We start from the raw sequence: 27,685 nt of genomic DNA, 5'->3' as shown, positions 1-27,685 counted from the left end.
GAGTCACTTCCAATAGGACCTTGTTTGTTTTATGTCTCATCCAAAGGACAAAGCACAATGAGATTAAGTGTCTTGCTCAGGGTCACACATACACACACAGTGATTGAGCTGGGATTTGAACATCCTGCTAACTAGCCCCTTTGTGTAACCTATGCATATGAAATCATACCACTGTAACTGAAAATTGTCAAAATAGGCAAATTAATGATAGTCTAATTTAATTGATTACTTTGATTACAATTCATGTAGGCTGGGGTGCAGGGCGTGTGGGAACCACCTAGTAGGGTCTACACATAAATGTTTTGGAGCTGCGAGCTGTTTGTCTGGCCCAGCAGCACTTTTTCTCTGGGAGATACAAGGGAGACACGTGCTTATTGGCATAGACAAGACCACAGTGGTGGCTTACATCAACCACCATGGCGGTCTCTGGTCTCCTGTCTCCCGCTCTCAATCGTATTGCTCGATGTAGTTCATTTCAATCAGCAAACTTCAGCATCATCCCGCCACATCGTTAGTTACAGCCACTGGAGTGTGTTCTGTACCACGTTTAATATTCTACACAATTACAGAGGCCAGTCTGTTGACTCGGACGCTCCCTGGGTCCTAGCGCCCATATATTTCGGCGGTACTGATTCCACAGTAAACGCACAGCAACGTGTAATAAAGCACAGATGAGAGCATTGCAACGCCCAGAGGTCTGGTAAATTAAATAACATGACAAACCACGGTAAACTATGATAAATGCGTAGCATAACCATAGGAAAAGCAGTAAGAACGTGCAGTTCTGTAGAGCCACCTAGCGGCCACACCACCGCATTACATACAGGGCCTTGAAAAACAGACATGCATTTTACCATATCGCCTGCGTAGAAGCAAAACTTTTTATTGTTGTTTTTTACACCACATCTTTCAAACAGCACTATTTTAATAGCCCAATAGCAGGGTTGAAAACGTGGAAACGTGAAACGAAACAATATGTGCGTGTGTTTTAAAGCAGGCACCGTTCTGGCAGTCTCAATCGTTTCCGCGGCGTTTTCCCAGCACGGGGTCCTTCTACCTTGCTGGCGCATCGAGTGTGGACTGTGGAGGTGGGCAGTTTAACCGGAGAAAATAAAATAACTCCGCAATCAATCAAACCTCACACACCGGGATCTGCAGACTCAGCGGTACGGGGACGGACAGCACAGTGCCGGCAGCAGAAGGGTGAATTCAGCTTAAAAGCAGAAACCGCTGCTGTTGACGAGAGAATAAAAACACTAAGTAACATTAGCATGTGCATCGTTTGTGGCCATGTCTCACCACGACTAGTAACCCTTTTCAAATACATTTGTGCATAGCAATGTTATAATCTGTTGGGCCTGGCTGGCTGTTATATTGCCGTGTGGTTGCGACGATAAAACAATAGCAGTATTCTGTATGAACATTGCTGATCTGTGAAGACTGATTTATTAAAGCTCGGGGCTGTCCGAGTCAACCAGGCAATATCTGTGCACAAAGGCGCGCTATTAACCTCGCTAACCCGGTAATGCAGAACTGGCGGTTACTAGGAGCGCCTGCCACGTATATCTAGTTTTGCTTTAAATTTCTGAGTTCATCTCCAAACTCTGTTACTCTACCTTGAGTTAAACCAGTGGACAGAATATACGCCACTGCAAGACATAAAAATAAAAAAATCTGAATTTTTGAAAATAACGTATACTGTTTGCACAATGAAATCCGGTTAGGGTAGTTCTTGAAAAACAAGAGTCACATAACTGTCAGGCAGCACCGAGTTTGAGAACAGCGACGCCTGGATAACGAGTAAAATGGGTTTTGTAATTTTCAGTATTATACTAAACAAATCCGATGAAATGGACCGCACTTCTCTGCAAAATGAGGCTCATCCTTTCTGTGGGAAGTAGATCCAGCCTCCCTGTGAAGTGAGTGCAATGTGTTGAGTCCTGGCCTAACCCAGCCCCACTGTTTCCCCAGAGCGCTGCACCATGGAAACGGATCTGTATGACGAGTTTGGGAACTACATCGGGCCGGAGCTGGACTCGGACGAGGAGGATGACCTGGACCGGGACGCCCGTGACGCAGATGAGGTAACAAGGTCGACCGCTCCGGTACCGCTGGCCAGGACCCGGGTCTGTCCGCTTGCAGGTCAAGGCTACTGGGGCAGAGCGGTACAAACTACTCATATTGAGCTCTCCACAGAAATCAAGTGCTAATAATCAGAAGAGGGCCACTGGGCTAATTAACCATTCAAAGTAAAACAAACAGCTCTTTGGGTTTGTGGGGATTGCTTCTTTTCTAAGACTCTGTAGAGAAGAGAGATCCACACAAACCACAGCAGCTGTTTCTTCACACTTTTCACGGTGAACGGTAAATCAGCCAGATCCACACCAGCGCCCCTGACGGAATGATCGGCTTCTGCAGCTCCTGTGTGTGGTTCCCAATCTGATTTGTTCTCTTATTTCCCAGGGTGACTGCAGAATTCAGTGTGTTGTATCGTTGTTATCTCTTCCATTGCCTAAGCTAGTGGTACTCACTGGCGGCTCTCAGTCCAAGCTAGGACATTGCTCTGTGTGTGTGTGTGTTTGTGTGTCTGTCTAGGGATAGAAATAAGGCTCCCATTGTATAGCTGTTTGATTCATTCCTGGTTTTAGAGTTTAGTAAGATACTTAGGCTTGTTACATATATACTTTGGTTAATCAAGCTTGTAGTAAAACCCAGGAATGGATGAAATTGCTATGCAATAGGAGTCTTATTTCTGTTCCATGTGTGTGTGTGTCTGCCTTTGTCTGTGTGTTTGTCTATCTCTATGTATGTCTGTCTGTCTGGCTGGCTGTCTCTCTGTGTCCGTGTGTGTGTCTGTCTCTGTCTGTGTTTGTCTGTCTCTCCCTCTCTAGGTCTGTGTGTCCTGGTTGATTTGCCCCTGCAGCGTGTTTGACGGGTGGTGTCTGTCGCCCCCTGTAGGAGGATGAGGATGATGAGGAGGAGCCAGCTGATCAGGATGAGGAGCACCCTGGGATGGAGGTGGTGCTGCACGAGGATAAGAAGTACTACCCCACTGCGGAGGAGGTGTACGGGCCAGAGGTGGAGACCATAGTCCAGGAGGAGGACACCCAGCCTCTCACAGGTACCTCCCCACAGCACAGCACCGCTCGCCAGGTCTTTCAACTGCATCTCCTGCCTCTTATTAGCAGCAGCAACTTTATCACTGCCTGTAAAGGAATGCTAATCCAGTTTTCTTTCTTGTACTTCGTCACAACGTTATCACTCGTCCCCCTTTATAGACGATTCCTCTTCAGCTAGCCGACGCTGTCTTGTTTCATTAGTCTGCGCACGTGGGTGTGTAGCGGGTGAAGTGCAGCAGGTGTCCCTCCCTGTGCCTGTGTCGCTGTGTGTTTCAGCAGCATGTTCTTTAATAGCAGTGCGCTGATCAGTGTCCTGCTGCACTCTCTTCCACAGAGCCCATCATCAAACCAGTCAAGACAAAGAAGTTTACATTAATGGAGCAGGAGCTGCCCAGCACTGTCTACGACATGGAGTGAGTGAGCTACTAAAAAAAGACATGAAATGCTGAGATTAGTAAAGTTGGCTTTGTGTGTGTGTGTGTGTGTGTGTGTGTGTGTGTGTGTGTGTGTGTGTTAGTGAAGCTGTGTTGTGTGTGTGTAGTGAAGTGTGTGTGTGTGTGTGTGTGTGGTGGCGGCTGCTGTGTGTGTGTGTGTGAAGCTGGCTGTGAAGCTGGCTGTGTGTGTGTGTGATGAAGTGAAGCTGGCTCTGTGTGTGTGTGTGATAGTGAAGCTGGCTCTGTGTGTGTGTGTGATAGTGAAGCTGGCTCTGTGTGTGTGTGATAGTGAAGCTGGCTCTGTGTGTGTGTGTGTTAGTGAAGCTGGCTCTCTGTGTGTGTGTGATAGTGAAGCTGGCTCTGTGTGTGTGTGTGTGTGTGAAGCTGGCTCTGTGTGTGTGTGTGATAGTGAAGCTGGCTCTCTGTGTGTGTGTGATAGTGAAGCTGGCTCTCTCTCTGTGTGTGTGTGTGTATCACTTCGACCGAGAGACACACAACACTATCACTTCGACCGTGTGTGTGATAGTGAAGCTGGCTCTCTGACCGAGAGAGACACACACACTATGATACTTGACCGAGAGACACGGGACCGACACACCCACACCACACACTATCTGGCTCTCTGACCGAGAGGTGACACACACCACACCTCACTTCGACCGAGGAACACACACACACACACACACTATAGTGTGTGTGTGAAGTGATAGCTGGCTCTCTCTGTGTGTGTGTGTGTGTGGGGGGGGGGGAGTGAAGCTGGCTCTCTGTGTGTGTGTGTGTGATAGTGAAGCTGGCTCTCTGTGTGTGTGTGTGTGATAGTGAAGCTGGCTCTGTGTGTGTGTGTGTGACAGTGAAGCTGGCTCTGTGTGTGTGTGTGATAGTGAAGTGAAGCTGGCTCTGTGTGTGTGTGTGTGTGATAGTGAAGCTGGCTCTGTGTGTGTGTGAAGCTGTGAAGTCTGTCTGTGTGTGTGTGTGTGATAGTGAAGCTGGCTCTGTGTGTGTGTGATAGTGAAGCTGGCTCTGTGTGTGTGTGTGATAGTGAAGCTGGCTCTGTGTGTGTGATAGTGAAGCTGGCTCTGTGTGTGTGTGTGTGTGATAGTGAAGCTGGCTCTCTGTGTGTGTGTGATAGTGAAGCTGGCTCTGTGTGTGTGTGTGATAGTGAAGCTGGCTCTGTGTGTGTGTGATAGTGAAGCTGGCTCTGTGTGTGTGTGATAGTGAAGCTGGCTCTGTGTGTGTGTGAGTGTGTGTGTGTGTGTGTGTGAAGCTGGCTCTCTGTGTGTGTGTGTGTGTGTCTGTGACAGTGAAGCTGGTGAAGCTGGCTCTGTGTGTGTGTGATAGTGAAGCTGGCTCTCTCTCTGTGTGTGTGTGTGTGTGTGTGTGTGTGTGTGTGTTAGTGAATCTGGCTCTGTGTGTGTGTTTGTGCTGTGGTGGGCGGTGAAGCTGGCTGTGTGATTGCACACTGATTGTTTCCTCGTTGGCCTGCAGGTTTCTGGCTGATCTGATGGACAGTCCTGAGCTGATCAGGAACGTCACCCTCTGTGGACACCTGCACCACGGCAAGGTTAGTGAGGAGACATGTCCACAGGCTTCCTGACTGAAGAGACGCATCCACGGGCTTCCTGACGGCCTGCTCCTTTACATTTCTATTTGTGTAAATGTTCTCTTGATGATGAAGTACTTTCCTCTGTTGACCATTGCTGTAGCTCTCTCCAGCTGCTTAAACCCCTAGCTTATGAACTGTAGTGTGCAGATTCTTGCACAGCGTGTGCATTGTGCGCATGACTGAGCCCTTTCGTTAAACACCCCTTGTAAAACAGGTTGATCTGGTATGCTTAAAGCTGAGGGGTAAAGCAGAGAATAATACTTCATATTAGTAGCATTCATCAAAATTCAAAATGTATTTCTACTGTATATACCAGATTCTAAATGTACCTGTTAAGCATGAACTGCACATTTGCTATAAAATCAGTTTTTTTTCTGAAACATAAATAAAGACTTGACTGTAGCAGCAGCCTTTGGTGACAGCTGCAAGAAAAGCTGGTTGGTATTCATGTAGGTTGTGCATTATAACACACATATGACGCGTATCCAGAGTGTAATGTACTGTGATGCTTCGAGGGTTTGTAAAAGGGTGTGAGGTATGAAGTATTTGGCACATGGCTCCAGTCAGTTTTGAACTGTCCCTATTGTTTCCTCTGCAGACGTGCTTTGTGGATTGCCTGATCGAGCAGACCCACCCTGAGATCAGGAAAAGGGACGACCAGGATGTGAGGAGGGAGAGGGGGTTGGGAAGAGGGATGATTCTGTTGAATTCCTTAAAGTAGGGCTGTCCTACTGATGGATCTCCATGTATCCCGTTAAAGTTTTAAATGGGTTCTGTAGTTTTCAGTAGCAGGAAGTACAGTCAAAATGCAGCACAGCGATGCGTGTTTAAAACACGACAGTATCTTCTAGAAGCAGAGCTGAATCGTGGTCTTGTGCGAAGTTGCTACTGTTTATTCAGCTCTTTTTTTCGTAGGCGAGATTATTATTTTTTGTCTGACTCCTTCAGTCCTGAAGGATGAACAGCTCGGATCTAAAGGAACAGCAGCTAACATCTTTCTCATGTCTTGCAGCTCCGCTACACTGACATTCTCTTCACAGAGCAGGAGGTAAGTCGAGACAGACACCTAAAACACTGTTCAAGCGCACTGCCCTGCTGCAACACCTCCTAACCATTCATCCTGGCTTTCTAAAGTAAACGCTCCTGTATTGCAGCAGGACTAGATGGAAAGCGAGACCTGAAATGTATTTCAGCAAGGCTGCCTGAGGGACATGAATGCAATAATACTGTTAGCATCTATTGCTGTAGCTTTACAGCAGTAGGGTCATTTGAAGCAAGGACTGCCGTGCCACCCAATCAGGCTCTGCCACTGTCCTGTCTGTCAGCCTGCAGCTGTGTGCTGAAAGCCTTGTAGGACCAGTCTGGTTAACCAAGAGTCTTTCAGTATATTCTCTCATGAGGCGTCTTGCACAAATACAAAAATTACCATTGATTGGGCAAAAAAAAAAAAACTATTGAAGAAACAGCTGCTTGAACACGTGCTGATAGCTGAGTGCTTTTGTGGGGAGCAGCAGTCTGCACACCTTCAGGAAGAGACTTCAACTTGTTATGTTATGATGTCAGTGTTGCATGTAGATTCCAAATGATAATAACTAGTCTCACAAACGCATCGCTTAACACATACCTGAGTGTGGTAACACTGGGCATTGGAAATGCAGCTTTAGATGTTTAAGGAGGCAGCTGGGAGCTGTGTTGAAGTTGTGTTCCCTGTGGTTGTGTCCTCAGAGGGGGGTTGGGATCAAGAGCACCCCAGTGACCATGGTGCTGCCGGACTCCAGAGACAAGTCCTACCTGTTCAACATCATGGACACGCCAGGTACAGCCTCGTGCTGCCGGGAGAGGGGGAGGGGGGAGGAGAGAGAGAGAGGAGAGAAGAGGGGAGGAGAGGGGATGAAGGGGGGAGGAGAGAGGATGAAGGGGGGAGGAGAGAGGATGAAGGGGGGAGGAGAGAGGAGGAGGGGTGAGCGTTGCTTTTCCAGCCGTGGCTTGTGTGCTTGCCCTGTGCAGAGTATGACTGTTCTCATGCTTGTTTTCAGGTCATGTTAACTTCTCTGATGAGGTGACCTCTGGCATCAGGATCTCCGATGGCATCGTGCTCTTTATTGATGCGGCTGAGGGGGTGAGTTTGCTCAGCAGCCTTCTCTTTACAGTCAGAAAAGAAACAGTCTGCGATGACTGCGTCGGTCCGTCTGCCACACTCTACCAGGCCTCCTATGGACATTGCAGGTTGCATTTGATTGATCTCAGAACCTTGGCCTGTACTCAAAACCGTTCTAGTTAATCCAGCTCAAAGCGTCCACACTACTGTTTCATGTTTAGTCAGGCTTAAATGCGTACAAACACTATTATACCATTTTACAACAAGCCTCAGAAATTATATACTGTACAGCAATATTGATAGTCGTTCTCAACTCCTTCAGGCGCTTGTTCCGAGGACTGTATTTCAGCCTGTCTTTGTTGCTCAGTCCTTTAAATCCTGGGATTAGCTCTATTTTATACAAATGTTATTAAAAGCACCTTGTGAATGTGCCTGCAGTGGGTTTACATTGGGACTTAATGAAACATATGTAACGCAATACAAACAACACCAGGCATGGAAATAAGACTCCCATTGCATAGGAGTTTGACCAGTTCCTGGCTTTACTATGAGTTTTTAATAAAAAAAAGAAAAAAAACCTGGAATGGTTGAAACTGGTAGTGCAGTTGAAGTCTTATTTCCACCCCTGGAATGATGCATGCCTCTAGATTTGGTTTTCCCGATTCACTGCTACCCAGTTACTCCGGTGTGAGCCCCTCTCCTCCTCTCCTCTCTGTCCTGCTTCAGGTGATGCTGAACACGGAGCGGCTGATTAAGCACGCTGTGCAGGAGCATCTGGCCGTCACCATCTGCATCAACAAGATCGACCGGCTCATGGTGGAGCTGAAGCTGCCGCCCACCGACGCCTACTACAAACTGCGGCACATCGTGGACGAGGTCAACAGCCTGCTCAGGTACCCCTCGTATAGCACCTCTCACACCCTGGAACCCTACAGCCCAGGTACCCCTCCTGTAGCACCTCACACACCCTGGAACCCTACAGCCCAGGTACCCCTCCTGTAGCACCTCACACACCCTGGAACCCTACAGCCCAGGTACCCCTCGTATAGCACCTCACACACCCTGGAACCCTACAGCCCAGGTACCCCTCGTGTAGCACCTCACACACCCTGGAACCCTACAGCCCAGGTACCCCTCGTGTAGCACCTCACACACCCTGGAACCCTACAGCCCAGGTACCCCTCGTGTAGCACCTCACACACCCTGGAACCCTACAGCCCAGGTACCCCTCGTGTAGCACCTCACACACCCTGGAACCCTACAGCCCAGGTACCCCTCGTGTAGCACCTCACACACCCTGGAACCCTACAGCCCAGGTACCCCTCGTGTAGCACCTCACACACCCTGGAACCCTACAGCCCAGGTACCCCTCGTGTAGCACCTCACACACCCTGGAACCCTACAGCCCAGGTACCCCTCGTGTAGCACCTCACACACCCTGGAACCCTACAGCCCAGGTACCCCTCGTGTAGCACCTCACACACCCTGGAACCCTACAGCCCAGGTACCCCTCGTGTAGCACCTCACACACCCTGGAACCCTACAGCCCAGGTACCCCTCGTGTAGCACCTTACACACCCTGGAACCCTACAGCCCAGGTACCCCTCGTGTAGCACCTCACACACCCTGGAACCCTACAGCCCAGGTACCCCTCGTGTAGCACCTCACACACCCTGGAACCCTGCCCCTACACTGGGGGAAAGCATGGCGCTTACAAATGTCTTTGAACCTACTAGTTGCAATTTCTTGAGCGGACTGCTTCAATTCCATTCCAGCAACTGGCTTCCAACGGCTCCATCTCTCAGCACAGTTTCTATGTAAAGAAATAGTAAATGAGACTAACATTCAGTGAAAAAGTCTAGAAGTTTGTCATTGAGCATGTCTTACTGCTCTCTTTCTCAGCATGTACTCCACGGATGAGAACCTGATCGTGTCTCCCTTGCTGGGGAACGTGTGCTTCTCCAGCTCCCAGTACAGCATCTGCTTCACGCTGGGCTCCTTCGCCAAGATCTACTCCGATACCTATGGTGAGCTTCATACAGTCTTCCACCTGCTGTAATCGGCTTGCAAGGTTATCACACTATGCGGTGCATTAGCCAGTCAGTCGATACATGATACAAGCACTGGTTTACGAGAAATGGTTTCTCTGCACAGCCCTGATACTAACACCTCATGTGCTTACCTAATGACATTTGAGGTGTTAAATACCACTTCTGCAATTTATTAAACTAGTCCTTTCATTTTCTTTCATTCTATTCTATTCTATATGTACTGCTGAATATGTGATGCTCCTCAACCACCATAGCGTTTCCACTGCTACCAACTAAACAGTCAGCCTGATTGCACTTGTATGTTAAACACAAACTAAGATGCATAGCCTTAGAATCTCACGAGACTGTCTCAAGCACAAGCGATACTGGAATTCAAAGTGCTTCTCTAATACCTATGGGGTGCTCCTCTCAGTCCTGAGCAAGCAGAGTGGAACCTCCTTACTAAAGCTGAGGGAACACAAAGCCACTTTTTCAGGAGACCTGCTTCCAGGAGACCTAGTTTGAGGTTGCTGTATCAAAATCCCAAGTCTCCCCTGGTGTGCTGTGCAGTGACCTGAAATCGAGTCCCCCTGAAACCAAGTTCCAGAAAGAGGCTCCACGATCCCTCACCTTGAGGCCAGTGAAGGTGCTGACGAAGTGTGGGCTTAATGGGGAGCTGATCTTGCTGTTGAACAAGTTGATAGGATTTCTTTCTTTTATATATATATTTTTTTAGTTTTTAGCCAATCTGTGAAACTGTGTACCAATTCTGGATGATGTTTATTTGTTTTCTTCTATTCAAACTGTTTTGATGTAAGTTACAAAAAAAAAAAAAAAAAAAAAAAAGGTTGGTTTGTAGTTTAGTGCACATTGTGGTCGTAATGTCGAAGGTCACTTTACATTGCCATCAATAGGAGCAAGTCAAGACCTTCATTGTCTTTCTAATGTGCCTGTCCAGTTATTTCAATGCCTGTCTTCCTTTCAAGGTGATATCAGCTACAATGAGTTTGCGAAGAGGCTCTGGGGAGACATCTACTTCAACCCCAAAACGTAAGGCCAGCGCTCCCTGCTGATTGAGTCGCTGGAACTCGAGTCCAGTTTGGTGAACTCTGCATGAGGTCTTCCCACTGAAGAGTCCCCTCATTGTGTGCATCTTGCAGTGAAGGGGGGTGAACTGTTAACAGTAAAAGTATTCATGGAGAAAGTTGTTTACAACCAGCGTTTAACTTTTTCATATTTGCGCTCCTGAGTGAATTTTATTGCGGCAGGATCTCATTCCGATATGCATCTCGCGTTCATTCAGAACACAGCATGAACGATCATAGAGTTCTGGGGTTATATCCCTCGACCCCAGCAGGGGCTTATTGGATTATTCTGTCTTCACTCATGGAATAATTACAGTATTCTGTGAACGATCGTGCAGTATCCTCTACAGTATTCTGTGAACGATCGTGCAGTGTCCTCTACAGTATTCTGTGAACGATCGTGCAGTGTCCTCTACAGTATTCTGTGAACGATCGTGCAGTGTCCTCTACAGTATTCTGTGAACGGTCGTGCAGTGTCCTCTACAGTATTCTGTGAACGGTCGTGTAGTGCCCTCTATAACAGGGATCTCCAACCCTGGTCCTGGAGAGCAACTGGGTCTTCTGGTTTTCATTTCAACCAATCCCTCAGTTACTTAACTGCACCAATTATTGGCTTAATTAGTCAAGATTAACAGGTGTTCCAAATCTGTAGCCACTGATGGTGGAAAGACCCTAGAAGTCCTGCAGGACTGGGACTCTACAGACCAGGGCTGGAGGTCCCTGCTCTACAGTATTCATTTTGTGTCCTGTATGTATGCAACGAAGGGGTCGTTGCTGTCTGTTTTATTATTATGTGAATGTGTGTGTGTGTGTTAATTTTCTGATTTCTCGTGATGTTCTCTGCAGGAGAAAGTTCACCAAAAAGGCTCCAAACAGCAGCTCCCAGCGCAGTTTCGTGGAGTTTGTCCTGGAGCCTCTGTACAAGATCCTGGCCCAGGTGAGAATCGCACAGGGGAACGTGGGGGAGAAGTTAATAGTGCTTCTCTGACCATACAGTACCTGTCTGTGCCAGCAGGTGGGCCTCCTGCACACCTCACTTGACAGACTTCAATCAATCCCTGCATCTGAAAGCTCCATGATTTTTATTGTTCAATTCTGGAACCCTGCTTGACCTGTTTTTTACATGCACTGCCACTAACAGTGAGTCTGTCTGTCATTCCCTTGATCTGGGAGTGCATTTAGTTCCGTGTTTAAACAGTTTGAGGCACTGTGGCTATACAGACGCAGCAGGCTATATAATTACATAATATCTGCTGCAATAGCAGTAGGACATTTTAATATGTTAATTATTGCTGATATTCAAATAAAACATCCTGCAGCTCATCTGACGCGTAGCCGTGACTAATCCAACTCCTGATTACCAGGGGTAAGGCAGTCATGAGGGCACATGGGGCCCATTCAGCTAAATGCATTCAAGTAAAACAAACAAGCGAGGAACTAAGAGGTGTTCAAAAATGGGGTCCCAGTGGTTTTAAATTGGAGACAATGTATTTTAAAGCCAGGCAGTAACCTCGCTCTCGTTCTGTCTCGCCACCTGCAGGTGGTGGGTGATGTTGATACCTCCCTCCCTCGGGTGCTGGATGAGCTGGGGATCCACCTGACCAAGGAGGAACTCAAACTGAACATCCGCCCGCTGCTGCGCCTCGTCTGCAAGAAGTTCTTCGGGGAGTTCACAGGTGTGCAGCAATCAAGCAGCTGAGCTGGGCTAGTGACCACTCTTCTATACTGCCCTCCTCCACTCTCTGAATAGCCTATTTACCGGAAAGGAAAGACACCCCCACCCCTGGCCCATTGCATATCAGTGTGAGCTATTCCAGTATTTACTGTGCTCTTAGACGCACTGGTAACTACACTGTGCTGGGTGAAACCTGGAATGACTCGGACTGATCTGCAATTGCAGTATTCTTCCCATCTTGTCTGTGAATGACTAAAGCCAGCATGCACAGTAGCAGAAATGCATTCCTTATCCTCCTGGTGCAACATCTGTTCAGAGCGTCCGTGATGAGCCTGCTGTCCACCCGTGCAGTTCCAGGGGTGTGATCTCACAGACCAGTGTTGCTAGAGTGAGCCCTCTGTCATGACGTCACATTGGCAGCAATGTTGCCATTATTTATCCTTTAACCTTTTAATACAAGTTCGATTAGCTACACAGTAAATTACAAGCTCAGGTGTGTCTTATTAAACTTCTAGTAAAACCAGAAATGGCTTTCCTTGCATGTCCTCACATGTTGTGTTGCTTGCAGACCAGCAGTATGACTCTGCTTATTGCTTGCTGGCTGTAGTAAAAGGAGACGGAACTCTTTTTTTCCCCCCCAAGGACTTTGTTCTGGAAATATCCAGTTTTATGGCTTCTTTCTTTTTTTGTAGGTTTTGTGGACATGTGTGTGCAACATATCCCTTCTCCTCAAGATGGCGCTAGGAATAAGATTGAGCACTCGTACAATGGGGGCCTGGACTCTGATTTGGGGGAGGCCATGGCAGAGTGCGACCCTGACGTGAGTTTTTATTCTGTTGGCCCTAAAATAACCTACATTGAGTATACATTAATGCTAAAAAGAGCTGTCTCAAGCATTTGATTTTCAATTGGTGGATCCATTTTTAAACAGACATAAGCAGATACACGAATATCTGCTGATCTTGCTTTAGCATGCAGTACCAGTAGATTGAACGTACATAGTGTCCATTGTAAGCAAGTGTCCCCCTGGTTCTGACCCAGTCCTATTCCAGTCACACTCATACAGCGTTCTTCTGGCACAGGCATCCCAGGGCGCTTCACAAAAAGGGTTTCTGCAAAGATGAATGTAAAGCTTTCTGTCTGACCTTGTTTCATCTCTGCACTCCTGATTTCTGAGGGCAGAGAACTGTAATGCTGCAGAGCTTGGAATCTAGGGATGTAGGGACTGCAAAGAGCTGACTGTGTGCTAGTGAAAGACTACAGCCAGGGACATAGGGAGTAGTATTAATCAAGCCAATCAAAAACATTTCCAGCACATCCTGTTTTGCCTTGAGCATCGTCTCTCACAGGCCAGGTTACCAGCTGAGCACAATTCAGAATGCATGGGCATTAACTGTGTAGCCGCCTGAACTGCCTTTGTATCAGAGGCCTTGTATTGGATGGAAATGGTGTCCCATTAAAATGACCTCTGTTTAATTATTAATTACTCTGTGAGGTCCGCACTGATCTCTCTGACCTCTCGATTGTAGGATGGATATCCGCGTCAATCGAGGGTACTGTTTGCCCATGTCTCATCTAGAGAATGTGGAGTTTACCCGCTTCTCCTGTAATAAGCAAATCCTAGCTATATCAAGGGTTAAAGCCGAGGCACGTTCCAATTTATTATATAAAGCTACTCGGATGTGTTTAATTCTCTCTTCTGGTTAAGCTGTAACCTGCAATTCTGCGCGAACACCACAACTGACAGGCACGTGTCTGATCATTTACATCGTAGAGCAGCCTATAGCATATTCTATATAGCAGGGGTGTGTGAATGGAGGTGTATAACCCGTGTGTGTGTGTGTGTGTGCTCAGGGCCCGCTGATGTGCCACACCACTAAGATGTACAGCACGGAGGACGGGGTGCAGTTCCATGCCTTCGGGAGGGTCCTGAGTGGCACTATCCATGCGGGGCAGCCTGTCAAGGTGCTGGGGGAGAACTACACCCTGGAGGACGAGGAGGACTCCCAGATCTGCACCATTGGCCGCCTCTGGATCTCCGTGGCCAGGTGAGAGGGGAGCTGCAGTCTCAATCACATTGTATTTACAAGCTGTGCATTCCAGCATTCTCTCAGAGCTCTAGTCCAGCTGAGAGGGGAGCTGCAGTCTCAATCACATTGTATTTACAAGCTGTGCATTCCAGCATTCTCTCAGAGCTCTAGTCCAGCTGAGAGGGGAGCTGCAGTCTCAATCACATTGTATTTACAAGCTGTGCATTCCAGCATTCTCTCAGAGCTCTAGTCCAGCTGAGAGGGGAGCTGCAGTCTCAATCACATTGTATTTACAAGCTGTGCATTCCAGCATTCTCTCAGAGCTCTAGTCCAGCTGAGAGGGGAGCTGCAGTCTCAATCACATTGTATTTACAAGCTGTGCATTCCAGCATTCTCTCAGAGCTCCATTCAGGAGAAATGAACCGCTTCACTGCAACATTGTTTTAATCCACAACTGCATCAGTAATCAAGACCCCTTGCTTTCAGACAGTGTCTTTTTATATATTTGGTAAACAGATTCTCTCAACTGAGTTTCCTTGCAGGTGCTGTCTGGTAACAAATAAACCAGATTTCCTTGTTGTGCATGAGAGAGAGGTTAGAGAATGTAGTTTAATGCTGGTGAGCTGTTGCGAGTCTTCTTGCTCGCCCCACTGAAGGTGTTCCGTCTCTGTCTCAGGTACCAGATTGAAGTGAACAGAGTGCCTGCTGGCAACTGGGTGCTGATAGAGGGGTGCGACCAGCCCATCGTCAAGACTGCCACCATTACAGAGCCGCGGGGCAACGAGGAGGTGGGTACCACCGGGCTCAGGCTGCAGCCAGGGCAGATATTCCAATATTGGAACAAAGGTTTATATTATATTGTTCCTCCCTGATAGCTGCATGAACAACTCTAATCCGTAACCCTGCAGACTCACATTTGACTCGTTCAGAGATGAGAATTGTGATCAATAGAGTCTGACTTTTCAAACTGTAGGCACCTGCCTGATCATTTCAATAATACAGCTGTGGCCAAAAGTTTTGCATCACCTACAATTTTAGGATTGAGACATAATTTAATTAAAATTTTAAAAAAATTAATTAAATATAAAAAAACAAAAAACAAAACACTATGAATATAGCTTTAACATCATGTACTCAAAGAAACTACAAAATGATATTGCAAGAGTCCACCGGAAGCCATAATAGTAAAGCATTGCATGTTAGGTTAAGCATACGGGAAAACTACAAAGCGGTGTGTAATTCATTATGTTAGCGTAACATTATTCTGCAGGTTTCATTTGATTTTTATGAAGAAAAAATGAGTTAATTCTATAGTGTGATGCAAAACTTTTATCCAGAGCTTTATACCTGAACAAGGTGGGGTTGTGAAAGCAAGAACATGGTGCAGTTCTGGTGTGAGTTTCAAGCCCTGATATATATGAAGGTGCAGGCAGCAGTGCTGGGAGACGTGCCTTCCCCTGTAGTAACTCTCTCTCTCTCTGTTCAGGCTCAGATCTTTAGGCCCCTGAAGTTCAACACTGCCTCTGTGATTAAGATCGCTGTGGAGCCTGTCAACCCCTCTGAGCTGCCCAAGATGCTGGACGGCCTGAGGAAGGTCAACAAGAGCTACCCCTCCCTCACCACTAAGGTACCTGCAGCGGCGCCCTGTGGCAGGCTTCGTGCCCCGTCACCACTGTGTGTCTGTCTGTCTCAGTCAGAGGCTCGTCTATGTGTTTGAAAGTAGTCCTGAGTCCCTAGTAGAGAGCAGGGAGTGAGTCCTGCAATAGGGAGATTGCAGGTTACAATCTCTGGGACACATAGTTAAATCTCTCAGCTGCTAGAGCAGCATGGACCGATTATTCGGCTAGAGCGCTCCACGGGTGAGGGCCGACCAGGTTGATTTACCATTCAAAAAGAAACCAAAAAAACTAACAACTAAGTAACTGATCTATGTATGTGTGGAAAAACTTTAATTCACATAAAAAGATCTTGTGCAAAAAAGTTATGTGGAATTGCATGAAAGTATATACACTAACCAACATTTATATGCCTAGGCCAATACACTGGCAATGTGATCTATTTTGCTTTGCGCTGTGCAATCAGCCTCTTGCCTCTCAACCTAGTTTTCAATCCATACAGGACTGTGTTTGAATTCACTGCCTTTAAAGCCATGGTGTGGGCTCTCGATGCAAGTGTAATAGAGGTATTAAAGCAGCAGATTGTCTGCACAATCTTCCATAAATTCATACAAAAACAAAATGCTAGTGCTGTTTTCTTGAAAGCTCTCTCTTCCTAACACACCATTAAGAGCTGACTTATGTAACAAGAGCCACGACAGAGCGCTCTGCCTACTGAACACAGTCCTGATTTTCTGTGGAGAGTTCCACCCTAAGTCTGTTTGCAGCTGTGTCGCTGCATTGGTCCACAGCGCACACAAGAACCTAGGAGGGGATGTGGACTGGATTGCATCCCAACAGTGACTCCTGCTTGTCATACTACAGGAAGTGTTGCTGCCATGAGAAATAAGTTTTTTCATAATTCCAATTCAAACATTTATAATTTAAGCTGAAACTTCATTACTGGGGAAAAAATAAAGTTATACACCTTTAACTAGCTGGCTCCCAGTTGAAATAACGGCTCTGCTACTTTGTGTGGCAGTGATGGGCAAGTCCATTCCCAGATAGAAATGTGACACCAGGTTTAAAAGGTAATAGAATACTGTACTGCTTTAGGACCTGCTATGGGGTTTAGGTGGTTTGTTTAAGCAATTCAGAACAAAAACCTGGGCTGTAGAGGAGAGATGGTTTGCTTCACTGTGGTTCGGCTGCTTGACTCCGCGCTGCTGCTGTTTCAGGTGGAGGAATCGGGGGAGCATGTGATCCTGGGCACTGGGGAGCTCTACCTGGACTGTGTGATGCACGACCTCCGCAAGATGTACTCTGAGATCGACATCAAGGTAAGGGAGGATCGTCCCCGCCGCACTGCGCGCAGGAGGCGGAGGTCCCAGCAGCATGGACAGGAACAAGACTTCCAGTGCATAGCGGTTTGATCAGTCCCTGGTTTTACCAGGAGTTTAATAAGACACGCCTAAGCTTGTTACCTTTACACACTGGTGCCGCTGAAGCTTGTAGTAAAACCTGGAATGGGTGAAATGGCTGTACAATAGGAGTCTTCTTCCCAGTCCTGCAGCAGGCTTATTTCACGTGGAAGTTTCAGTTCAAAGTAAATCGAACACCAGTTCAGTGTGGTCTATGGAAGATAGCTTGGGGCTGAGAGAATGGGAAGCAGGACGTGGAAAGAGAAATAAAGGAGCAATTAATCCTTGCCAACAAATTTCAAATGTAAGACAAGTAGCCAGAATTGTACTTGTTAAGGGAGGCACTTTATATGCAAATGTGAGGAAGCTTGGCTACAATATTGGATATAAGTTGATGTCTGTGGACTGTGTCATGCTCACGTTTGATAGCTCTAATTGTATGTTTGCAGCCGTGACGTTTAAATAATATCATTGTATACTTCCAAACTTACTACTGTAGCCTATTGGTGGGGCAGGGACCTTTTAACAGTTTTCATTTTGTTTCTAAGAATTAAACTTGGGAGTTAGGCCCTCGCCCCTCATTCCACTCTGTGCTGTGTTTGGTGTGACTCCAGCCTGAACTGCAGGTTCGTGTTTCTTTTTCCTCTTGAACAGGTGGCGGACCCGGTGGTGACGTTCTGTGAGACAGTGGTAGAGACATCCTCCCTTAAGTGTTTCGCTGAGACCCCCAACAAGAAGTGAGTCCCTCTCATCGTGCCTTTATTCCTGAAACACTTCTGAATTGGCCCCCAGTACTTGTTTGATGTAAACTCTAGCTTCGGCCATCGTTCCCTAAACATAAGTAACTGATCTCGGCGCATGCTGGCCTGTCTCCACACAGAAACAAGATCACCATGATTGCAGAGCCTCTGGAGAAAGGGCTAGCTGAGGACATCGAGAACGAAGTGGTCCAGATCACATGGAACAGGTATACGTGGCAACGAGGCGATTGAAACGCTTTCTCTGAATCTGCTCACTCTTCCAGCCTTTTGTAAATGGCACACGCTCTTTTAAATGTAGCTTTTTAAAACATTTAATATCCATTCCTAAATCTGTTACCTATAAATCTTACTTCCTCATTTATGAAAAAGTAAGCCTGCTGATTGCTTGTTGTTCTTGGTATTGCCAAGCTGCTGTAGAGTCTGCAGTATGATAGTTGGAAGTCCTGTCTTTATTGCTGTTGTGCTGATGAGTCCCCCCCCCTTCTCTCTCCCTGCATCCCAGGAAGAAGCTTGGAGAATTCTTCCAGACGAAGTACGACTGGGATCTGCTGGCGGCTCGTTCAATCTGGGCATTCGGGCCTGACACCACGGGTCCCAATATTCTGGTCGATGACACACTACCTTCAGAGGTGAGTGAGAGAGCAGACCCAAATAACCCAGCCAGGTCAGCGGCGAGCGCTCTGCTTTCATTGGGTGAGTAGCGGCGAGCGCTCTGCTTTCATTGGGTGAGTAGCGGCGAGCGCTCTGCTTTCATTGGGTGAGTAGCGGCGAGCGCTCTGCTTTCATTGGGTGAGCAGTGGTGAGCGCTCTGCTTTCATTGTGTGGGTGCTCCACTGTTCTTCCACTGTTCAAGGACCCGTGGTGGAATACAGAGACTTCCTAGCACATTGAACCTCTTACCACTGGAGCTGCAATTCGACATTCACAAACACTAAAAGAAGACTCTGTGACAAAGGGTTAGACTAGCAGTCTTTCTCGTGTCTTAATATAAAAAAGAGGCATTGAATTTAGGTTTCTTTTAGTATTTCTAAATTCAGCACCAAGTGTTATAGTTATGGGTAATTCTGTATTCACTGTGCAGTCCCTGCTTGTTGCCTTTACAGTAGACGCGTTCAATTCCATTCAGTCTGTGTCTGAATAGCGAACCAGATACTTCTGCACAAGGCTCGACATTAACACCTGTCTGCTGTTTCATCTGACAGCAACAACCAGATGTCAGATTTGAGGCATTACATTAAACTACAGGGCTGGAAATAAGAATCCTATTGTGTAACCACTTCACCCATTCCAGGTTTTAATACAAGCTTGATCAGCCACAGTGTACAGATAACAAGCTCATATGTGTCTATTAAACTCCTAGTAAAACCTGGAATGGATCAAACTGCTATGCAAGGAGAGCCATGAACTGCTACAGAATACCAGTGCTGTCGCTCCAAGGTGCTCATGCTGTTTGTGTTTCTCCTTGTGCAGGTGGACAAGGCTCTGCTGGGCTCCGTGAAGGACAGCATCGTGCAGGGCTTCCAGTGGGGAACCAGGGAGGGGCCGCTGTGTGATGAGCGTGAGTCAAACACCCCCCCCAATCTCTCACTGTGCAAACACCACAAGGCTGCCACTCCACAGATCTATTATATGAAACTCAACCAGGATAAGCTGCACCACATTCTGTGACATCAGTCCTTGTTGGGGCATCAGATGTTGGGGGGGACCTCTGTACCCCAGAACTTTGTTTATTTTATTTTTGGAAATCCTTACTTTTGAACCCGGTTATATCTTGAGAACAAAAACAGTGCATTCCCCTTCTCTGAACAGTTTTATGTAAAGTACAACTAGTAATAATAATTCAATTCCTCCATCCCAAGTTGGTGTACAGATGATAATCTCACCAGTGCCCTGCATGGATGGGTTGGTTGGTTGGCTGGCTGGCTGGCAGGCAGGTGGTGTGTTTGTTAACCCTGTGTCTCTGCTTGCCCATCTTGCAGCGATCCGCAATGTGAAGTTTAAGATTCTGGACGCAGTGATCGCTCAGGAGCCGCTGCACAGAGGAGGAGGACAGGTCATCCCCACGGCCCGCAGAGTGGTGTACTCCGCTTTCCTCATGGTGAGAGGCTGAGCTGCCCTTTCCAGTCCTGGGCTTTCCTCCAACACTGGTCTGAAGTGTCTAATTTAAAGTCATTAACCCTCCATCCAGACCCGGAAGTACAGCTATGACCGAAAGTTTTGCTTTCCCCTATATGTAGAATTAACTCATTTTGCTTCATAAAGTCGAATGAAACCTGCAGAATATTATTACGTTAACATATTGAATTACACACTGTTTTGTAGTTTTCCATACACTTCATGAAAAACTGTCAAATTAAAAAATTTGACATTTTGAAATCTAACATGAAATGCTGTACTACTATTATGGCTTCCGGTTCATTTTTTCTTCGATTACAAGATGTTAAATATAATACCTGAATTATGTTCATGAACCTTTGCTGTGTATGCCAGCCTGGAAGTGAGCATCAGATTCACTTGTGTGTTTCTCTGTGACTCGTACTCTCTGACACAGAGCCCCTACTCTCCTCTCCCTCCCCAAGGTGTGTGTCTGTGTGTCTGTGTTGATGTCACTCTGCCTGTCTGTGTTTGCTGTGTTGTTTCTCAGAGCCCCTTCTCTCCCTCCCCAGGGTGTCTGCATGTCATTTCACACAGCCCCTTCACCTCTCCTCTCCTCTCCCTCCCCAGGGTGTCTGCGTGTCTCTCTGCCTGTCTGTTTCACAGATTTCCTTCTCTCCTCCCTTTCCAGGCCACCCCTCGTCTGATGGAGCCCTACTACTTTGTGGAGGTCCAGGCTCCAGCTGACTGTGTCTCTGCTGTCTACACCGTGCTGGCTCGCAGGAGGTACTTGCATCCATTGATTTACTAGCTGTACAATACAGCAGAGATGACTTGCAGCAGTACTGTAGATGATATAGATATAGATACATCAAGATACGCAGAACATAGCAAGACCTGCAAGAAGGGTTAGGATTATTTAATACACCTTGAAGTTAGTGTTAATTTGGGTGTCTTCTCATCAGAGGAGTGTCCCTGTCTGTAAGCCCTGGGTTTTATCTTTATTTTATTTTTTTGTGTTTCTGGCTTGGGTAAATTTGTACTTTTTTTTTTTTTTTTTTCTTTCATTTTCTTTACTTTGTAAGCAGATCATGTTGTTTTATGTTTTTTTATCACTTGTCTATATAGGGGTAATATAGTGTGGTCTGAGCCTTAAAAAAACAAAAACAAACAAATTTATCATGGTGAATAGCCCCTAACTGTGAGCACCCTGATTTGAATAATTCCTTCATCCCCACTGTGCTGGGGGCAGGCAGGGTGCAGGAGAGAAGCTCCATTGTACTGCAGTTGAAGTCATTTCCGAATTTACTGAGCTGTTCAAATCACACCTGAGCTTCTATCCTGCAGGCCACAGGACCAAGTGGTACTAATTAAAGTGACAGTAATCCTCCAGTCAGCACCTCTGCATCATTTGCTGAGCACCACTATGCATCTGTTAAGAACATTCATCTGATTTGTGTTGCTTGGCTGCTTCAATTGCAGCTATTTCCTCTCTGGCAATTCTAATATAATCTGATTACAGTGAAGCACAAAGACATCTAGCTCACTGGCTTAGTTCACTTGCTTTTCTGACTCCCTTGGATACAGTGATCATTGTAGCAGCTTTTCTTAATACAGATTTAAAAAAAGACTTTAGCTATGGCCAATTATTCAATGCCATTGCTGCATAACGTGTAAAAATCTAAGCAATTTTCTCATTTGCCTTACAAAACAAATCGTAGCAAACGTGGGAAATCTGTCTGTGGTACATTTTTATCAGTTACATTCTCATTAATAAATGTTTTACTTGGGGTGAGGGGTTCAATTTCATCCACCTGTAGGGATCAGCCACCCTTGGATTGCATGCATCCCCTGTGTGTGTAGCGGGAAGGCCTGTGTGCGCTGTGTGTAATGCTCTCCTGTTTGTCTCCCTGTGCTCAGAGGTCATGTGACCCAGGATGCCCCCATCCCTGGCTCCCCTCTCTACACCATCAAGGCCTTCATCCCAGCCATCGACTCGTTCGGCTTCGAGACAGACCTGCGCACTCACACCCAGGGACAGGCCTTCTCCCTGTCTGTGTTCCACCACTGGCAGGTATGAGACACAGACGCACTGACACACTCCTCTCTATCTCTCTCTCTCTCTCGACACACACAGGCACTCACACACAGGGACTGGTCCTCTCCCTGTCTGTATTCCATTGGCCAGTACGAGACACACTGACAGAGCTCACATACCCAGGGACAGGGAGAGGCCCTCTTCCTGTCTCTGTTCCACTGGCCAGTAGTTGACACACTGACAGAGCTCTCACAGGCAGGCACTTGTACCCAGGGACAGGCCCTCTCCCGGTCTGTATTCCACTGGCCGGTACCCACACTCCTTCATTTGTTTTATAGTGTTTGTTTGAGTTGTTTGCATTGACTCCCATTTAGTGCAGATTTCCACAGGGGTCTGTGGGGGGATCAAGACACTAATATGCATTGAAGATTTTGTATTTGTAATGTTTGAAGTATATTTAAACATTACCGGGACATGGCCTGTGTCCTCAGTCAGTTTTTCCTTCCTTGCGGGGATCATAAGCTTGCTCAATTGATATAATAGAAAATTATTAAATCTTTGTCTATACAGGTGCAACAGCGTCTTGCAAACACAAGAGGGGAAGGAAGAGCAATAATACAAAAAAAAAAAACATGAGCATGACATTGGAAACTGTAGCCTGTTTTGCATGCCATGAGTCTAAAACCGGGAAAGCGTGCCATTGAGCACTTCAAAGTTGATCTGCCCTTCATTTGATGGCTGTCGGGTAATTCAAATGCCCAGCATGCTGAATAAGCGGCAGGCATTAGTCACGCTATCCTAGCAGCACAAAGAAGTTTCACCAGGATAGTTTACATTTTCAGTAATGCATGAAGTAACGGGTGATAACCAATGCTTTGAAATCCTTTTTTTTTTTTTTTTTTTTTTACACCTCAACATCATTATGAGTCTCTAAGTCTTATTTTTTCTTTGCTTGTTGCTTTTCATTTGTTCAGTATTCAGTGTTCAGTGTTGCACTGCTTGAAGACAATTTTCAGCCCTCGGGGTTTAGGTCACCTTCTCTGATAACAGGAAATTCCTGGAAGTTGTGTGTTTTTTTTAATGAGGTTATAATGAAGGGGTCTCAGTCCTTTGCTGTAAGGGGGCTATCTGCCTCTGCAAGCTGTGTGACTTTATTAGTATTTAATCTAAAAACACATCCTTGGATAATTCTGCGCAGGCTTCATTTGTGCAGTGTTTTTTGACTTGACGTTAATCTGTGTAAGTGAGTCAGTTTGAAACCAGCAAGTTAAAAAATAAATTAAAAAAAAAAAAAAAAGTACAAGATTCAAACTGGATAATTTCCTGTGGGGGGTTTTGAAGTGTCCGCTTTTTCCTGAACTCTTACTGTCCAGTATCACACTCTCATCATCATGCTCACGTCCTATCGTTCTCCACAGTTGAGTTGAGTTGACCTGAACTGTCATGCCGTCTTGTTCTGCCTGGGTCTGAATCGATTCCCATCCGTGCCGTGGGTGAAGTGATCCAGGTCAGCGAGCGAGTATCATTTGCAGGCTTTCCTTTGAGTTTTGCCCCCGTTGTTTAGTCTGACCCACTGTTACTGTGTGCGCCACTGGCTGGAGATCTCTAGAGATCAGCTGGGAGTCATCCCAGTGAGAGAGAAATGTAATGGGAGCTAGGAGTGATCTCAGTGATGGAGGAATGCAGGGGAATGTGTGGCTGTGGTTCAGCTGGAGCTTGGAGTGATCTCAGTGATGGAGGAATGCAGGGGACTGTGTGGCTGTGGTTCAGCTGGAGCTTGGAGTGATCTCAGTGATGGAGGAATTCAGGGGACTGTGTGGCTGTGGTTCAGCTGGAGCTTGGAGTGATCTCAGTGATGGAGGAATGCAGGGGACTGTGTGGCTGTGGTTCAGCTGGAGCTTGGAGTGATCTCAGTGATGGAGGAATGCAGGGGACTGTGTGGCTGTGGTTCAGCTGGAGCTTGGAGTGATCTCAGTGATGGAGGAATGCAGGGGACTGTGTGGCTGTGGTTCAGCTGGAGCTTGGAGTGATCTCAGTGATGGCGGAATGCAGGGGGAGCGTGTGACTCTGGATTCTATGCCACTGTTCCAGACATTTCAGGGATTTATTTTTAACTTTCGCAGTTTGGTCCCTTTAACCTGCCGCTTGACATGCAGAACTACAAATACTAGAATACATTGTAGTTTGTGCACAATAAATACATTAAAACTGTAGAGCCATGTGGTCACTCTAGGAATGCAAATTGCAGTGTAACTGTAGATGAGCTTGAGTTGTATGCCTAGGGAAAGCGAGAGTAATTAAGCATAGGTGCATTAAATCAACCACTTGTTGTAATCAATACAAACATCATCACATTACTAGAGGTGTGACGATACGTATCCCGTCATGCAGGTCACAATATCATCTGTATCGCAATACATGCGATTGTCCTGATGGGCTGCTTGCATGGTGCATGATAAGATCAAATTGTCATTCAATGAGGCACCATTTTTGTTAAGACAAATGAAATGCGATGGGAAGAGTTTGTATCCATAGCAGCTGTACAACACATGTATTCTTCATTCAAGAGCCTTGTGCTGATCTACAATGAGCTGTGTTGTGCTTTTTGTATTGTATCATGAAACAAGCAGTGCATATTTCTATTGATACTATGCTGATTCCCCGATGCACAGTGAATCGCTCCGCCCCTGAGCATGTTTTCCTTGCACGTGTTGGTGGTGATCTGGAATGTGCATTTCATTTCTATCTTTTTCTCGTATTTCTCTCCCCAGATTGTGCCAGGTGACCCCCTGGATAAGAGCATCGTGATCCGTCCTCTGGAGCCACAGCCGGCCCCTCACCTGGCCAGAGAGTTCATGATCAAGACTCGCCGACGCAAGGTACCCTCTCCCTGTAAACCGGCGGCATGCTTGCAGGGACAGCACAGGCTGCATTTAGTATCGACAGTCTTCTTTGTTTCACTGTTGTATTTTATTTCCAATTTCACTTTGATTTTCACATGCCATATCATCGGTTTTTACAGTGCATCAATATACTGCTACAAATGATGATAAAAACATTGAAAATGGTCCTGATAAAAGTCTATTTTCGGTCACTCGTTTAGTGAAATGCTGGGCTGTTTGGCTTACTGTTAAAATGTTTATAGATGGTTTCACAGACCCCCTGATGTTTCAGGTAAGCTAGTCCAAGGTTAGAGCTAATCAGGGTCTTTATATTTACAATGAATGATCATCCTCTCTTCAAAGATAAGCAAGATATTTTAATAAGCAAGATGCCTCAGTGAAGGTATCCATTTCCACCCTGCAGAGTGCATGGAACGGGATACCTGTACTTCACTACTGTAATAGAGACTGTCTGGGAGGGATGCCTGTGCTTCACTACTGTAATAGAGACTGTCTGGGAGGGATGCCTGTGCTTCACTACTGTAATAGAGACCGCCTGGGAGGGATGCCTGTGCTTCTACTGTAATAGAGACTGAGGGATGCCTGTGCTTCACTACTGTAATAGAGACCGCCTGGGAGGGATGCCTGTGCTTCACTACTGTAATAGAGACCGCCTGGGAGGGATGCCTGTGCTTCGCTACTGTAATAGAGACCGCCTGGGAGGGATGCCTGTGCTTCGCTACTGTAATAGAGACCGCCTGGGAGGGATGCCTTTGCTTCGCTACTGTAATAGAGACCGCCTGGGAGGGATGCCTGTGCTTCGCTACTGTAATAGAGACCGCCTGGGAGGGATGCCTGTGCTTCGCTACTGTAATAGAGACCGCCTGGGAGGGATGCCTGTGCTTCGCTACTGTAATAGAGACCGCCTGGGAGGGATGCCTGTGCTTCGCTACTGTAATAGAGACTGCCTGGGAGGGATGCCTGTGCTTCGCTACTGTAATAGAGACCGCCTGGGAGGGATGCCTGTGCTTCGCTACTGTAATAGAGACCGCCTGGGAGGGATGCCTGTTGCTTCGCTACTGTAATAGAGACCGCCTGGGAGGGATGCCTGTGCTTCGCTACTGTAATAGAGACTGCCTGGGAGGGATGCCTGTGCTTCGCTACTGTAATAGAGACTGCCTGGGAGGGATGCCTGTGCTTCGCTACTGTAATAGAGACTGCCTGGGAGGGATGCCTGTGCTTCACTACTGTAATAGAGACTGTCTGAGCGTTAAGCACAGTGAGTGGACCCACTATTGAGGAAATCCATGGCTTTTAAAGGCATATAAATCTATAAACCTTTTATTGCAGCTTGTCAGTTTTGGTACCGGTGGAATATTTTTCAGTTTGATTTTGGTTTCCTTTCATTTTGAATTTGATTGAAATGTTGCTTCTCTCTCTGCTGTGGCTGTGCTCTTGAAAGAAAGAAATCCCTTAAACCTACTCAACAGAAGAGTTTCTTACAGCTGGTCAAGGAATGTGGCAGTACTGCAAGAAATGATTCTGAAATTGAAAAGAATCAGTAGGAGTTAGCAGTACAAATAATCGAATTAAGCTGCTTTCATTTCCACTAATATAGGATATTAAACAGATTGCTTAACTGCGCCTTTGCTGTATTTTGTGCAGAAGTGCATGGACCAATGGCTTTTAATTTACACACAGGCAGAAATGAATATCGTAATTGGTTGACATTGGTATGCCAAAAATGTTCAAAGTGATTAGTTTTTCTTTTTTTTTCCAGAACTCTCTTGTAAACAGGTCTCAATGGATGCTCTTCTGGCGAAATAAAATAAAACACAAATTAAATGAAGAGCAGCATTTATATTTCGCTTTGCGACGACTTTCCAAAGCATGATTTACAATTGTAAAGTTCAAAAAACGTTTCAGTGGAAAACAATTTAATCCCTGTGACACCCCTCCCCCCGATTGCGCTGACGGGCTGCTGTGTTTGTCTCCGCAGGGTCTCAGCGAGGACGTCAGCATCAGCAAGTTCTTCGATGATCCCATGTTGTTGGAGCTGGCAAAGCAGGACGTGGTACTCAACTATCCCATGTAGTTGGGGGGCCTGGGAGCCAGAACCCCCAGCAGGGAAACTCTTCACTGGAGGGAGGGTCTGCTAACTGAAGCATTCAAACCAAGAACAGCCGTATCCTGGGATACCTCGACGCCTGGGCACAAGCCTCCCTGCAGCTTTTGGGCTGTATTTTTACAGTCCTGATCCTATTGACTCCAATGTTAATAGGCCTTCAACATTAAGGCTGCCCCACTATTTTTTTCAAGTTTTTGAAACAACATCCCAAGTTCCCATTACATGATTAGTAGGTGTAGTACTGGCTGACATGCACCAGGTGGTACATGGACAAAAAGAAGCTCTCTGAACACAGCTTAGTATAGTCTCAGCTGCATGGTGTTTCATCCCAGCGGTTTCAGATGTTGATTTCACACTGCTGAGAAATCTCTGCTCTCTGCATGTTTCCTTCCCTGTGCTCTTCCCAGTTTCACGCCGCACTGGAGCAAATCTTCGGAAAGATCCAATAGTTGGTACACAGAAGCAGAACTGACAAAGAAAATAAATATCCTGCCACAAGGCGCAGAGAAAGTCTGGTAATGTCTTGTTTAGGAGACAGACGTACACAGGTTAGGATGAGCCCAGTTTGTAGGACAGGAACATTGGAAACCGAGCTCAGCAGATGTTTTTGTATTTTTTTATATGACATGAATTTTTAAATTCATACAATAAGACTTTGCCTGAATTTCCAAATAAAAACCGTCTGTTTGCCA

At 46.5% G+C, this 27,685-nt stretch overlaps 1 protein-coding gene across 3 annotated transcripts; it reads left to right on the top strand.

Annotated features, from left to right (window-relative positions):
• Positions 1–1,052: 1,052 nt before the first annotated feature.
• LOC121324342 (116 kDa U5 small nuclear ribonucleoprotein component-like) lies at positions 1,053–27,685 on the top strand. Of its 3 annotated transcripts, none has more exons than XM_041266078.1 (28): positions 1,053–1,166; positions 1,972–2,084; positions 2,959–3,121; positions 3,454–3,532; positions 5,039–5,114; positions 5,755–5,820; positions 6,169–6,204; positions 6,882–6,972; positions 7,193–7,275; positions 7,981–8,147; positions 9,157–9,281; positions 10,271–10,334; positions 11,216–11,306; positions 11,910–12,045; positions 12,737–12,864; positions 13,899–14,092; positions 14,751–14,862; positions 15,561–15,701; positions 16,908–17,009; positions 17,745–17,827; positions 17,971–18,057; positions 18,354–18,480; positions 19,322–19,409; positions 19,831–19,949; positions 20,637–20,731; positions 21,866–22,019; positions 24,755–24,862; positions 26,865–27,685. In XM_041266078.1, exons 2-28 carry the CDS (start codon positions 1,983–1,985, stop codon positions 26,958–26,960), a joined length of 2,913 nt encoding a protein of 970 aa, XP_041122012.1. In that variant the 5' UTR covers positions 1,053–1,166; positions 1,972–1,982; the 3' UTR covers positions 26,961–27,685. The 3 variants fall into 3 exon arrangements, with proteins under 3 accessions (XP_041122012.1, XP_041122011.1, XP_041122013.1); XM_041266077.1 differs by having other exon boundaries at positions 1,053–1,203; XM_041266079.1 differs by having other exon boundaries at positions 1,065–1,088.

This window comes from Polyodon spathula, chromosome 12, assembly GCF_017654505.1.
Source record: "Polyodon spathula isolate WHYD16114869_AA chromosome 12, ASM1765450v1, whole genome shotgun sequence".
Taxonomy (NCBI): Eukaryota; Metazoa; Chordata; class Actinopteri; order Acipenseriformes; family Polyodontidae; genus Polyodon; species Polyodon spathula.
This window is presented reverse-complemented; position numbering and strand designations above follow the sequence as displayed.